The 13,596-nt window shown below is 55.7% G+C and overlaps 2 protein-coding genes across 6 annotated transcripts in view; both read left to right on the top strand.

The window, feature by feature from the left end:
- The window catches only part of LOC136110617 (ATP-binding cassette sub-family A member 2), a 158,906-nt gene that overhangs the window by 52,777 nt on the left and 92,533 nt on the right, over positions 1-13,596 (top strand). The gene's annotated exons all lie outside the window — the stretch shown is intronic.
- Positions 1,062-5,248, top strand: LOC136110537 (extracellular fatty acid-binding protein-like). Its single transcript, XM_065854045.2, has 7 exons — positions 1,062-1,344; positions 1,605-1,744; positions 2,249-2,319; positions 2,902-3,012; positions 3,524-3,625; positions 4,477-4,502; positions 5,087-5,248. The coding sequence occupies exons 1-6, from the start codon at positions 1,249-1,251 to the stop codon at positions 4,500-4,502; spliced, it is 546 nt and encodes a 181-aa protein (XP_065710117.1). The 5' UTR covers positions 1,062-1,248; the 3' UTR covers positions 5,087-5,248.

Raw genomic sequence — 13,596 nt, 5'->3', positions numbered from 1 at the left:
TGATTTTGCTGATGGGAGTCCTGGCTCTGACCCCTCGTCTCAGCACCTCAGGGGTGTTGGGGGCTCCTTTGCTGTGTTGTTTGCTGCATGGGGAAGACAGGGAGCGGAGGATGGGGATGGTGCAGCTACTGGAGATGTGGGCAGGGGAGGATTGAGCTGGGCAGGGGAGGATTAAGCTGAGCTGGGCGGGCAGGGGAAGCTGTCAGGCTGCCCGGCCCTGCCCGCAGCGGCTCTGGTTCATACCCAGGACACCCCATTCCCTGCCCTGTCCGCCCCATGGCTGCCCAGGTGGGAGCGGGGCTGCGCTGCGGCTGCCCAGGGTAGATGCACGGCAGGACTGGGACCCCCACGCCTGCCTCCCGGCCCCCTTCGTGCCCCCGCTGCCCAAGGTAGGACCATGCTGCAATGAGCCCCAAAGAGAGCCAGAGCCCTTTCTCCATCCCCCTCCAGCTCCTGCGGAGCAGACGCAGCCTCTGGTCCCCTCAGCTGCCCCCTGCCCCACCACGGGGGGTCCCTGGCTGCCCAGCCAGGCATGGCACTGGGAAGAAGCAGCACGGAGCTTTCAGGACTGTGACCCCAGGAGCCTGCCAGAGCCAAGGCACAGGGGATGTCATCCCCTGGGAAGGAGGGGACACTCCCACAGTGACACCAATGCCTTCTCCTGCCTGCCCCACTCCTGGTACATCCCACTCTGCGGAGCCTGGGTGCCCCAGAGCAGGTGGGTGACCCTGTGTGGGGACCACAGAGTCCTGCTGGCAGCACATGGGTACCTGGGTACAGGCACCATCCCAGAGGCAGCCTCGGGGCAGATGGCAGCCTGGCCAGAGGGACGGGCCACTGGTGAGGGTGTTCATGTGGCCCTTACCAGGAAGGACGTCCCCACTCCTCCCGACAGCGTCCATCAGCAAGCCAGGAAACAAAAGCTCTCTTTGTTCTTTCACAAGCAACTCAAGAGACTGGGAAAGTCCCAAATTTCAGTGCTGGTGCAACAGCTTTTGCAACTTCACTTCTCAGCCATTTCCCGGATCTTGCAGGAACTTCCCTTCTTCTGTAAGCCTGGACACTGTTTACCCTGGGGTGACTTCAGCGCTTTGAAGCCACCGCCTTGTCCCAGGCGCGCCGGTGCTCTATCCGTGCGGCTCGGCAGGCAGCGCCGGGCGGGTGGAGCGGAGGAGGGCACGGCTATAAAACCAGCAGCGCTGGCACCGCTCCCCATCTGCCGGTGGAGCCGCAGGAGGCTGTGGGGAGATGAGGACCGCGGTGCTGAGCCTGGGGCTGGCCCTCCTCTGCTGCCTGCGTGCGGAGGCTGAGGAGCTCGGGGCTGCGGGGCTGGACAAGAGCAAGGTGATCGCTGGCGAAGGGGAGCTGGGAGCAGGGTCTCTGGTCAACAGGGTGGGGACTGCAGAGGTGTTTTGGTAACTGGGGACACCGTAGTCACGCCCAGGTGGGGGCAGTGACCCAGCTCCAGTGCAGCTGCCTCAGCAGGGATTTTGGTGCCTAGAGGGGACTAAAGTGTCCCATGGCCTGGGGGTGTCCTGGCTCAGTCCCCAAGGGGGGGCAACCCCTGCCTGCTCCTCCGGACTCACAGCCCGCCCTCACTGCAGATTGAAGGGAAATGGTACATCGTCGCTCTGGCCTCTGACTCCGAAAGCTACCTCCAAAAGAAGGACGAGCTGAAGATGGCAATGGCCTCTATCGCAGTCCTGGGGGAGGGTGACCTGAAGGTCTCCTTTGCTATTCCCAGGTAAGTGCCAAGTTCTGCTCCTCACGGGCTCCACCGACTGACCTCCTCCCTGGACCTCCACCGGTGGGTCTCCACCTGGGTGACTCCACCCAGCACCCACCAAAGCCCTGGGCAGGGGGTGAGGCAAGGCCACCAGCCCTATGGTTTGAAACAGGGGCTTGGGAGAGCTGCAGCATGGACATCACTTCTTCAGGGCATCTCCAGCCAGGAGTGGCCCCACCACGGGGGCTGAGGCGTCCCAACGCTCCCAGCAGGGATGCAGCAGGATGATGAGGGACCCTATGGTCAAACTTTTTCCAGCCTCATCCCACCAGCTCAGAGCGTGTCACCCCACGGGGAAGCCTGGGTGCCAGCACTGCCAACACAGGCACCCATTGCTCCAAGGGTCTCATCTGTCCCCCCCACCCTGGCAACACCACCTCATTCCCACATTTGGGGCGGTGACCCAGGGAGCAGAAGGGGGGTCACATCGCTCCAGCTGGAGTTCCCTTCACTGTTTTGCAGCCCAGAGGGATGTAAGAAAAGAGAGTCCATCTACAAGCCAACAGGTGTCCCGGGTGAATACCACAGCTCTGGTGAGTGGGGGTGCCCAGGCCCTGAGACGGGACTGGGACACTGCTCATTATCCCTGTCTGAAGCAGCAGTTGTCCCTGGGGATATGGCCCTCGGGGGTGCCTGTCTGAGGTCCTGGGGTGGGACATCCCTTTGTGGCTGGTCAGCAGCTGCAGCCCAGGGCGGGTGACCTTCCAGCATGGTGGACCGCCTGCTCCTTACCTCTGGGAAGCTGCTTTAAGACGGACACATTCAGACTGATCTTAAACCCTGGGGAAAAGCAGGTTCATTCCAAAATGGGGCTGTGGATGAATGTTCCCAAGAGATTAAGCAAGACTGATTTCCCACCAGCCCCATTCCACTGCCTACAGTGACCATTCCTGACCCTCCTGTGTTCCTGTTCCTGTCCCTCTGCTCCCCTGTGGTCTGTGGGCTCCCCCCAGCTTTCAGAGGAGCCTTAACAAGAGTTGAAACAGGATGAGGACACACAGGACTGGGTGGACTGGCCCTGGCATCCTGATTCACGCTCTTACAGCCCTTTTGCAGTGTGGGAGTTCTCAGGAGGACGTAGTTAACTTTTTGCTTTTCTCCACGTTCTTTTGCAGATGGAGGCAATAAAACAGTGCAGGTGGTGGATACCGATGGCAAGACGTACGCAGTGATCTTTGCCTCCAGAGTGAAGGACGGGAAGACCTTGCACATGCTGAGGCTCTACAGTGCGTAACCAGTGACAGTCTGACTGGGGAACAGATCAGAGGTGTTGGGTGCTTCACCGTGTTCCAAGGAGTCAGGGCCCCATGGGACAGACCCCTCCTCACCACCACCCTCCTGCCGGGACCTCTTGTGTGGGGCAGGAGTGGGGCAGGGGAAGGGGCAACGATTTGGGGCTGGCAGGGGAGGTTGGGCTTGGGCTTCTGCACTGTGCTGGGAGTCCATGGCCTTGGGCAAGTCTCTTGGTGAAATGGAATGAAGAGTAGGGGGTCTTGCTGCAAGGGGGACAGAAATTGTAGGGGTAGGAACCAAGAGAGGAGACACTGCGCTGGTGACAGGACCTCCGCTTCATGTTGTCCCCTGGGAGCCGTGTCTCCTGTGCCTGACCACCACCGCCCTCCAGGACCTCCACCACTGCCTCCAGCCTTCTCCCAGGAACCATTGTCCATCCCATCCTCACCCGGCAGGTACAGGGACGGGCCACATCCTGGAGCTAACTCTTGTCTTTGCCCTTAGGCAGAACCCAGGAGGTGAGCCCCGAAATCACAACACTGTTCAAGACGATTGCGAGGGAGAAGAGCTTCACCGATGAGATGATCAAGATGCTGCCCAGACAGGGTGAGCATTGCCCAGCACCGTGTTGGGCTGGCTTGGTTGACGTGATGGGGTCAGGACAGAATAGAATAGAATAGAATGGCATAGAATAGAATGGCATAGAATAGAATGGCATAGAATAGAATGGCATAGAATAGAATGGCATAGAATAGAATGGCATAGAATAGAATGGCATAGAATAGAATGGCATAGAATAGAATAGAATAGAATAGAATAGAATAGAATAGAATAGAATAGAATAGAATAGAATAGAATAGAATAGAATAGAATGGGATGGGATGGGATGGGATGGGATGGGATAGAATCATTTCAGTTGGAAGAGATCCTCAGGATCATCGAGTCCAACCATAACCTAACCTAACTCTAGCCATGTCCCTAAGAACCTCATCTAAATGCCTTTTAAACCCCTCCAGGGATGGTGACTCCAGCACTGCCCTGGGCAGCCTGTTCCAATGCCCCACAGCCCTTTCTGGGAAGAATTTTTTCCTAATATCCAGTCTAAACCTCCCCTGGTGCAACTTGAGGCCATTTCCTCTTGTCCTATCACTTGCTACTTGGGAGCAGAGACCAACCCCCTCCATGCTCCTAGCTCCTTTCGGGCAGTTCAGAGATCAGGTGGTCTCCTCTCAGCTCCTGTTCTCCAGCTGAACCCCCAGCTGGGGCTGCCAGCAGGGACCAGCTCAGCCCATCACTGCCACCGCTTTGTGGTCTGAGCTGGCAGGATAAAGTGCTCTGGCTTGGCACAATGTGGCTTTCACCTTGCTCAAGTTCATTCCTGAGTTGTCTATTTTGGGTGCTAAATGGGACTAGCCAGACCACAGCCCCGCACTCAGCCTTGGTCTTTATTTTCACAGAGGAATGCAGCGTCGATGGAGCATAGGTGAGTTGCTGCAGCACAACATGGTGTTTGCAATGTCCTCACCTGGAAATTGTCCCCCTTGGTGCACCAGCAAGGGTCACTGTGAACTCCTTGAACTACTCTGGGGGCTGAGTGGTTTGAAGCTGTGCTGGAGCTTGCACCCAGGTAGGATCCTTTGGAGCTGCCCCTCGGTGGGGACCCCCAGGGTGCAGTTGCTTGGTAGTGAGCAATGGCATTTGCACCAAAACCATTGGTTCAGTGGAGAAATGGCTGCAGAGCTCATCCAGAAGCACAAACTGGGACACCAGCTCTTGCCAAAGTGACCTTGGTGTTGTTGACTCACAAAACTGGCCAGAGGTTGGGTTGGTGTCCCACCATGCAAAGCATGCTTGTTGTTGGCCCACCCTGGCACATCGTCTCCCACCACACCGGTACATATTCAGTTGTAGGTGTTAGCTAGAAATTCATCACTGGAAGTGGCTCAACCTACAGATCTGGGAGAACTGGAAGAGAAAGCACTGATTATGGTGGAGAGACCTCCTGAGTCCTCTCAGTTGGCCTCCTCACCTCCAGGACTCAGCCCAGCTCTCCCGGCTCTTTTCTAGGAGGTGGTGGATGCTCCTGTTGAGCAATGCAAGATACGTGGGCTGAAGCTCCAGCCTGCTGCTCTGTTATCGTCTCCTGAGCTCAGTGGTCAATGACACATCTCCTGCTCCTCCAGCACACAGTTCCTGCTTGTTGCCAAATAAACAGAAACTCATCTTGGAGCTTCATGTAACTATCTGAAGAGAATCTGGGGTGCTTGGGCATGTGGCTCCTCTGTTGTCCTCCTGGGGTCTGTGGATGGTGAACAGCCTGGGCTGAGCTCACCCAAACAAGGGCATTTCTGGAGCCCACTGAGACTTTTCCTCCTGGGTGCCTCCAGCGGGGGGGCCCAGGGCCCGGCAGAGGTGAGGCAAGGGGCGCACTGAGGCTGGAAATCCTGCGAGTACGAGGGGCTGGGTGAAGAAAGGCTCTGGGACTTGGTCACAGAGACTGAGGTTGGAGTTTGGAGGGCTGTGACCAGCACCGTCCAGCTCAGCTCCTGTCTGCTCACCCTGCTGTGATCGCGGCCCCCTGGAGACCCCTCACCCAGCAGCTCAGGCTGGGTCTGGGCAGGGACAAGACTGCTGCGGGACCTCTCAGCCCGTGGCGCTGCAGGGCTGGTGGGAGGTGGAATGGAGGTGTCTGAATCCTCTGGACCCAAACCTGGAGAGCTGGTGTGGGGCTGCATGTGGTCTCTACCCCTGGGCACCACACAGAGAAAGCCCACGCTGGAGTCAGATTGTCTGCTGGTGATCGACATCTGCCTTCAGAAACTGTCTTCCTTTGACATTATATTTCTGAAATCGCACTCCATCCTTCCCTTCCTCCTTTCTTCAGCTCCTCAAATCCACCCAGGAGAAAAACAACAGCCTGCCCAGGGTGAACAGTGACCACAGCAAAGCTCCAGCCCCTCCTGCATGCTCACCTCCAGGGCCAGGGCAGTGCTTGCGGGCACCAAGGTCTGTCAGGGTGTGAAGCACCTTGTTCCTCTCCTGGGAAAGGAAGTTACTCCAAAATCCTCTCTGCTGGCCTTCCCACCTTGCCCATCCCTGGCCAGTCACCCGGGTGTTTGTTCCAGCCTGGGACCTGCCCCGCTGCTGTGTGACAGTGGCAGGGACCAAGGGCAGGTGTCCCAGCAGCTGAGTGCCTCGTGATGTCCCCAGGTGCTTCTGCCTCCTCCCAGGGACTGGGAAAATACATTTGGGAAACTGCCTCTCCTGATCCTGGTACTGAGTGGGGATGGGAGACCAATGTGTCCCAGCAGCAGTGCAGCAAGGGACCTCGCTGGGACTTCCCAACCCAGTGTCATCTCCGGCCTCTTTGGAAGGAGCCCAGCACTTCCAGCAGGAATTCTGTGTTACTGTACTACCGTTCATGAGACCTGGACAGGTTGGAGGAGTGGGCAGAAGTTTAACGTGATGATGTTTAACAAGGGCAAGTGTAGGGTCCTGCACTGGGGAGGAACAACCCCAGGCACCAGCAGAGGTGAGGGGTGGACCTGCTGAAAGCAGCTCTGCAGAGAAGGACCTGGGAGTCCTGGTGGACAACAGGGTGACCATGGGTCAGCAATGTGGCCTTGTGGCCGAGGGGGCCAATGGTACCTGGGGCACGTGAGGAAGAGTGTGAGCAGCAGGTCAGGGAGGTTGATCCTCCCCCTCTGCTCTGCCCTGGTGAGGCCACATCTGGAGTTGTGTCCAGTTCTGGGCTCCCCAGTTTAAGAAGGACAAGGAATCACTGGAGAGTCCAGTGGAGGGACACAAAGATGCTGAGGGGTCTGGAGCATCTTTCACATGAGGAGACACTGAGAGAGCTGGGGCTGTTCAGCCTGGAGAAGCTGAGAGGGATCTGATCAATGGATCAATATCTCAGGGTGGGTGTCAGAGGATGGACCAGACTGTTCAGTGGTGCCCAACGCCAGGGTGAGGGGCAACGGGCACAGACTGAAACACAGGAGGCTCCATCTGAACATGAGCAGAAACTTCTCTGCTGGGAGGTGCCAGAGCCTGGCCCAGGCTGCCCAGAGCGGGTGTGGAGTCTCCTTCTCTGAGACATTCAAACCCGCCTGGACACCTTCCTGTGCAATCTACTCCAGGGGTACCTGTGTTAGCAGGTGGGTTGGAGGAGATGATCTCCAGAGGTCCCTTCAGCCCAGACCAGGCTGTGATTCTCCCCAGCTGTTTGGACTGAACAGTTCAGCATTTGCTGTGCTCCCAAGAGCACTGGTCCCACACAGGTTTGCCTCGGGGCTTGTTTTTGGTACATGTATCGATGTAGATGAAAACATCCTGCTGCCAGCAGCACCCTTTGCCAAGATCTTTGTGTGACAGGGAGTCCTGGTGTCTCCACATCATGTCCCAACCAAATATTTCCTTTCTGCCATGTGCAGGCACCACCCTGCCAGACAGCGTGAGATCATTTCTCTGCCACCAGCATTTTCTGCTCCTCTTTTTGTCCACCCGTTTTCTCCCCGTGCCCCAGAGCAGGATGCTCACAGCTGCAGCTTCGGATCTGTTCTGGGTGTGAGTCTCCTCCATGCAGAGCAGGCGGGGGGGTCCCCACCTCAGCCCCCATGGCCCCTCAGCGGTCCCATCAAGCCTGTCCCCGTCCCTGCTGCTCACCCAATGCTCCCCGGACGCTGTGCTCCCCTCCCAGCACCTGCCTGCAGCAGCTGGCGGGTACAGGGGCAGGGAGAAGCGCACAGGAACAGGGCGTTCCCCCAGCAAACCTTTGTCCCCCAGCAAACCAGATCAGATGGCATTGTGTATTTAATGACATGGGACTTTTTTTTCTGGAATGTTTCTAAGGGTTTCCCAGATTGAGGCACCTACTGCTGGCATCCTGCAGCAAGGAGCTTCACCACTGTCTCTATGGTCCCTTTTCTTGTCACCGTGCATTCACCTGCAGCTCCGTTGGTGCTGCCATGGAGCGCGGGTGGGACAGGCTGGCTGGGACCGGGCTGGTGCAGCGGGGATAAGCCCAGAACCTGTGTTCCAATGGGCTGCTGGAGAGAGCAGAGGGGTGTTGGGGCAGGGAGGTGCTGGACCAGCCTTTATGTGTGAAGAGCAATTTGGAGACATGCAGCTGATGGTTGCGGTGCTTGCTGGTCATGTGAGACTATTGTCTCTATTGTAGATCTGAAATCTTTAACAAGTCTCTTTGCTCTCCCAGTTGTGCTTTCCATCCTCTCTCCCCTCTGCTCAGGCCAATGTCTCTGCTGGGGCTGGGTGACCAGACCTGGACCCCCACCCGGCTGAGAGGCGCTGGGTACATCTCACATTTACATGGTGCCTTGTCCTGTTCCTCAATCTTCTCCTCATGCTGCCACCTGCTGCATGCGGATGGGATGGTTTATAAGATGTCATCTCCCTGAGTGATCTTCCTCCCTCCTTCTGTCCCTCAGCCATTAATTCATCCAAGTGAGGACCTTCCTCCCCAGCCTATGGCAGTTTGTCCCCTGCAAGGGTCCTTGATGAAGACCCTTCTCAGTTGACCAACACCCATATCTTGTTGACTCTTCCAGAAACAGCATATCTGAGGTGTGATTTTCCCATGCAAAAGTTCAATTCAGTCTCCTCTCATAGAATCATAGAATTGTTTTTGTTGGAAAATACCTTTAAGATCATTGAGTCCCACCATAAACCTAACAGTGTGAAGTCCACCACTGCCCCATGTCCTGAGAACCTCATGTCCGTCTGTCCAACCCTCCAGGGATGGTGACTCCAGCACTGCCCTGGGCAGCCTGTTCCAATGCCCCACAGCCCTTTGGGGAAGAAATTGTTCCCAGATCCAACCTCAACCTCCCCTGGCGCAACCTGAGGCCGTTTCCTCTGGTCCTGGCGCTTGTTCCTGGGGAGCAGAGCCCGACCCCCCTGGCTCCAAGCTCCTTTCAGGCAGTTCAGAGATCAGAAGGTCTCCCCTCAGCTCCTGTTCTCCAGCTGAACCCCCCAGGTCCCTCAGCCGCTCCATCACACTTGTGCTTCAGCCCCTCACCAGCTCCGTTCCCTTCTCTGAACTTACCCACTTTTAAGTTCTCCATACATCAGCCATGTCTGCCATTTATTACAGCTTTTGTGAGTATATGCCCACACTGCATAGAAGATCTAGTTGTCTGTTGTCTCTTTACCTCTGACGACTTCTTTAAAAGGCTGCATATTTGCTTCTTCTGATGCTCTGGTGAAAAACTGAGTTGGCAAAGCGAGTCTAAGCAGCAGTGAAAAGCTTGAGTTTCACACCTGATCTACTGAATGACTAAATGTCGTGTCCTCTGTCCTACTGCTCACTTACACTGCTGCACTGGTAGCACAGACCTTCCCAAGTGTTTGCAAAAGAGATGCTCTGCCCGGGACCCACCAAAGCTCCTCCGCTGCCAAGGCAGGGGCAGAGTTTCTTCACTTTTTCTGTCATTTTTTCCTTTGAACACTCACTTTGAATTTGACTTGCTACGGGACAAACATTCCTAAAGTTAAAATTCTTCATCCTGGTGCTTTTGAAGAAAGGAATATATACAGATGCAGATGTCATTCCTCAGAGTAGAGGAGCAGCGGGACAAATGGTGTTGTCTTCGTTGTTTGTCTTATGTTGTTGCTAGTTACATTACCAGGGTTGTTTTGCTGTCTTCACGTGGATGCAGCTTCAGCAAGTTTAAGAACATCTATCATATTTCTGATCAGCTCCTTCAAATTGATTTAATTGTGCTGGCTTCCATTTAGGCATTCCCTTTGCAAAGTTGTTTAATGTTTGTACTTGCTAACGTCGGCTTAAGTGCTCAGAGAGAAGCTAAGCTGGTCTTTGCAGACAATCTCTGTGCCATATGTGATATTTAATCCTCTTGACTTTCCATTTTTTCCCCTTTTAAATGAGACTGTATCGGATCGCCTCTGGTTCTGACTGTCACGAGAACGGCGCTTTGATTTCAGCCACATGCAGGTCCCGCTCGCTGCTCAGGACCTGGGGGCTCTTGGCCACCCCAGAAACATGAGCCCACCAGTGCACATCCAACCTGCCCAGAGCAACCAGATGTTAGAGCCTCGTGAATGTCCCTGTGTGCGTGACGGCACCAGCTGGTGGTCTGGTCACCGCAGCGGGAGTTGCTTCAATAACATGCAGTCATCAGGTCTTGTCATCCATCTCGGATGGTGTAGAGTGAGACCACGGCGTTCCCGAGTGTCACTGGGGTGGGACCTGGTGGACGCCATCCCAGCTGAGCCTCCCCCACCCTTCGGGATCTGGGTGATGGGCATTGGCTCTCGACAGCACAGGCATCAATGATCCAAACTCCCACTGGTCAGGAGCGAGTCACCTCTAAATTGCCAATTACTACTCACAGACACCTCTGTTCTGCTCTGAGCACCACAGAGGAATAAACACTGGTTTTCCTGCCTGGGACTAAAATCCCATGGAAGGGGTAAATACAGCTCCTGTCTCCAGTGGCACAAGCTCTCTGGGGCCTTTTCAGAAGTTAAGTCTGCAAAAGTTTAGAAACTTTTAATTACACCAGCTGAGACCCATTAGAAGTGAAGGAAAGAAACTTGGTGCTGCGGGGCAGCAAGGTGCCCTTGTGGCCACAGCTTAATGAGGCACTGGCACCTAAAACGCAACTGGCTCCAGATATTCCCACTTCTTCCAGGTGTTGGAAGCTGTTGAAAACATGTGCCTATTTTCACCCTGGATCACCTCAGGATGTGGTTTGGCTCCATGGCTGACCCAATGTGGCTCATGGGAACTATCAGGTGGCCTGAAGGTGGCAAGCAACGTGGCTGGGGACTTCCCAAGCTGCCAGGGTCAGCATCTCCAGAAATGTGTGAAGGTGCATCAGTCCCCACAATGCTCAATGTCAGTGACAATGTGCAAGCTTTGGGGTTGTTATACCAGAGCTGACATTGAGAGAGGCCTGAGCAGCCCCTGGAATGGAGCAGCACAGACCTCCTGACGTTCAGCCAAGGCAAACACAAAGTCCTGCTGCTGGGCTGGGCTGATCCCGTGCAACTGCGCAAACTGGGCCTGCGGGGAGATGGCAGCATTGCAGGAAAAGCCCTGTGTATCTGGCAGGTTACAAGCCGAACGTGAGTCAACAGAGTGCCTTTGCAGGAAAGGCAGCAGAAACACCCAGGTCCGGGTTAGCGAAGTGCAGCCACCACCCGACAGAGCACTTGTGAGACCGCACTGGGAGAGCTGGATCCAGCCTAGGGCTCCCCAGTACAGGAACGGCCCTGACTAACCACCGGGAGCCCCGTGGACGACACCGAGCTGGTCAGGGCCTGGAGCACAGCAGGTACAAGAGAGGCTGAGCAAGCGGGGCTGGTCTGCAGAAGAGAAGGCAAAGAAGACATCCGGCTGCTGTCTTCAGCTGCCTCGGAGGATCTGGAGAAGATGCAGCCGCACTCTTCCCAGAATGGTAGGATGAAGGGCAACAGGCACGAGCTCTAATGCAGCAAACTCCAGTAAGACAAAAGCAGAAAGTTCTTCATCATGAAGGTGATCCTGCACTACAGCAGGTGTCCCAAAAATGTGGTGGAACCTCCATCCTTGGGGGTATCCAAACTGAGGTGCACAAGTCCCTGAGCAGCCTGCTCTAACTTTAAAGCTGCTTCTGCTCTGAGCAGGAGCTGGATCAGAGACCCCTGAGCTGCCCTCCAGCCAAAATCCTCCTGCAGTTCCCCAGGCCATGGAGATGTGCAAACAAGATGGATAACGAGGAACCCAGTTGAACACAGACAGCTGAGCACCCAGTGCTCATAGAAATTATTTATTCATTATTGACCACCCATAAATTAACTATAATTTCGGCCATTACCAGGGAAGATGCCTCCTCCAAACACATGTGCTCTCAATGTGCTCTCGGCTCGCCCTCCCCTGCCCCTGTGGCTGCCCCCTGTGCCAGACACCGCAGGCAGAGCAGGGAAGGCTGAGGCTGCTGTGGTGAAATAGGAGCGAGACTTTGGGCTCCAAAACACACTTGTGTGCAGTGGAAATGGGAAGAGGGGTTGGGTTGGAGGGGCGGGGAGAAGTGCCACATCGGGGAGCCGTGCTCCTGGTTCTGGCCAGCGTTCCCATTGCTGTCGCCTCCCCAAAGATGTGGATATCCTCCCACCCTGCGCCGACCCTTACAGATTGGTACATCTGAGGGAAAACTTCCTTCCAGGTTCCCAGATTTCTCAGAGGTGGAAGGTCTCGGAGCAGCTGCTCAGAGAAACAATGCACCTTGCGTTGCTAGAACTTCTTGAGTCACTCAAGTCTAGATCAGCTCATCTAGAAGAAACCGAGGTTATCCAGTAAAGCCAGGATGTTGCAAAAGTGGAGAAAACGAGCTAGAAGAGCAAAGCACAGGCTGAAGAGCCAAACTCTGACATATTCCTGGACTAAGGCTCTTGCTTAAACATGTCTCTGAACCGCTTTATCTGTAGAGCCCACCGCAGGACCACTCCTCTAGGTGTCTTTAACTGCTAAGAAGTTCAAAGATAACTTCAGACCTGCCCCCCAGCCCTGGCCACTGTAGGTTTGGGGCCCTCAGGGGTATGTCCATGGTCACTGTCACATCGTGTCCCTCGCAGCATGCTTCTCTGCTCCTGCAGCGTCCCACAGCACTGTGTCTGTGCGGAGCAATTATGGAGTCTGCTGTAACAGGGGATCTGGTCCCAGGTGCCTGCCAGGAGTATATTGAAATCACCCCCGTGTCCCAAACAGGTGGTGCTGCCAGACACACCTGGTGTGAAGAGAGAAAGCATCTTCAAGGTAAGCTGTGCAGGCACTGGGTCACCGGTGTCCCCAGTGGCTGTGCAGGTGAGTGTTCGAGGGCAGGACAGCTGGAGGATGGAGGAGGGAAGGAGTCAGCCCCATGCCATGGTCCTGCGAGGTCAGCTCTGCCCTACTCTGCCCTGTGTCCCCTCCACAACCAGCACACATGGGTGTCCTTGCAGTTCCCCTCGTGGCCCAGTAGCCAGATGAGGACCTGGGTGCCTGGTACAGGTCTCAAAGTGCCCAGCACCGCCACTCTGCTGCTCACAGCACAGCAGGAGCCCTGCGCTCCTGCAGACACGGCTCTGCCCGGCTGCAGACCGTCCCTCCTCACCTGTGCCGCAGCATCCTTCCCGGCAGCATTCCCGGTCTGCCCAGCGTGCGGCTCTGCGAACACAGCGAGACCACGGGTCTGGCCCCGCTCCGCACAGAGCAGCACCCATCAGCTGCTCCCGGCTCCACCTTGAGCTCGCTTTTCTCATATTAGATTTGATTGCAAATCAAATGTAATTTAATTAGCAGAAAGGCAAACAGACACTTCCAATGAGTGGCTGATCACCCAACTAGTGACTATCAGATCAACAGATTTAATTGCAAATCCCTACAGTTATCAGCAAATGAAGTGAAGACCCCACTTGCATCCCAGTTACACGCCATCTTTGAGATGTCCTCTGCGCTGGCTCACGGGCTGCAGGGCACCAGGGTGACACATGGAGTCTGCTGTGCCTCATCCCTCCTGCCCCTCCAGCCACCAGTGAGGAAACTGGTGCCACAGAAGCCAAACTGGTTTTCTGGT

Source organism: Patagioenas fasciata, chromosome 20, assembly GCF_037038585.1.
Source record: "Patagioenas fasciata isolate bPatFas1 chromosome 20, bPatFas1.hap1, whole genome shotgun sequence".
NCBI classification, from domain to species: domain Eukaryota; kingdom Metazoa; phylum Chordata; class Aves; order Columbiformes; family Columbidae; genus Patagioenas; species Patagioenas fasciata.
This window is presented reverse-complemented; position numbering and strand designations above follow the sequence as displayed.

Excerpts from the sequence above, each read along its gene's own strand:
- LOC136110537 (XM_065854045.2), top strand. The coding sequence starts at position 1,249 with ATGAGGACCGCGGTGCTGAGCCTGGGGCTGGCCCTCCTCTGCTGCCTG. Across the intron at positions 3,013-3,523 it reads GCACATGCTGAGGCTCTACA|GCAGAACCCAGGAGGTGAGC; the intron begins GTGCGTAACCAG and ends CTTTGCCCTTAG. Across the intron at positions 3,626-4,476 it reads CAAGATGCTGCCCAGACAGG|AGGAATGCAGCGTCGATGGA; the intron begins GTGAGCATTGCC and ends TTATTTTCACAG.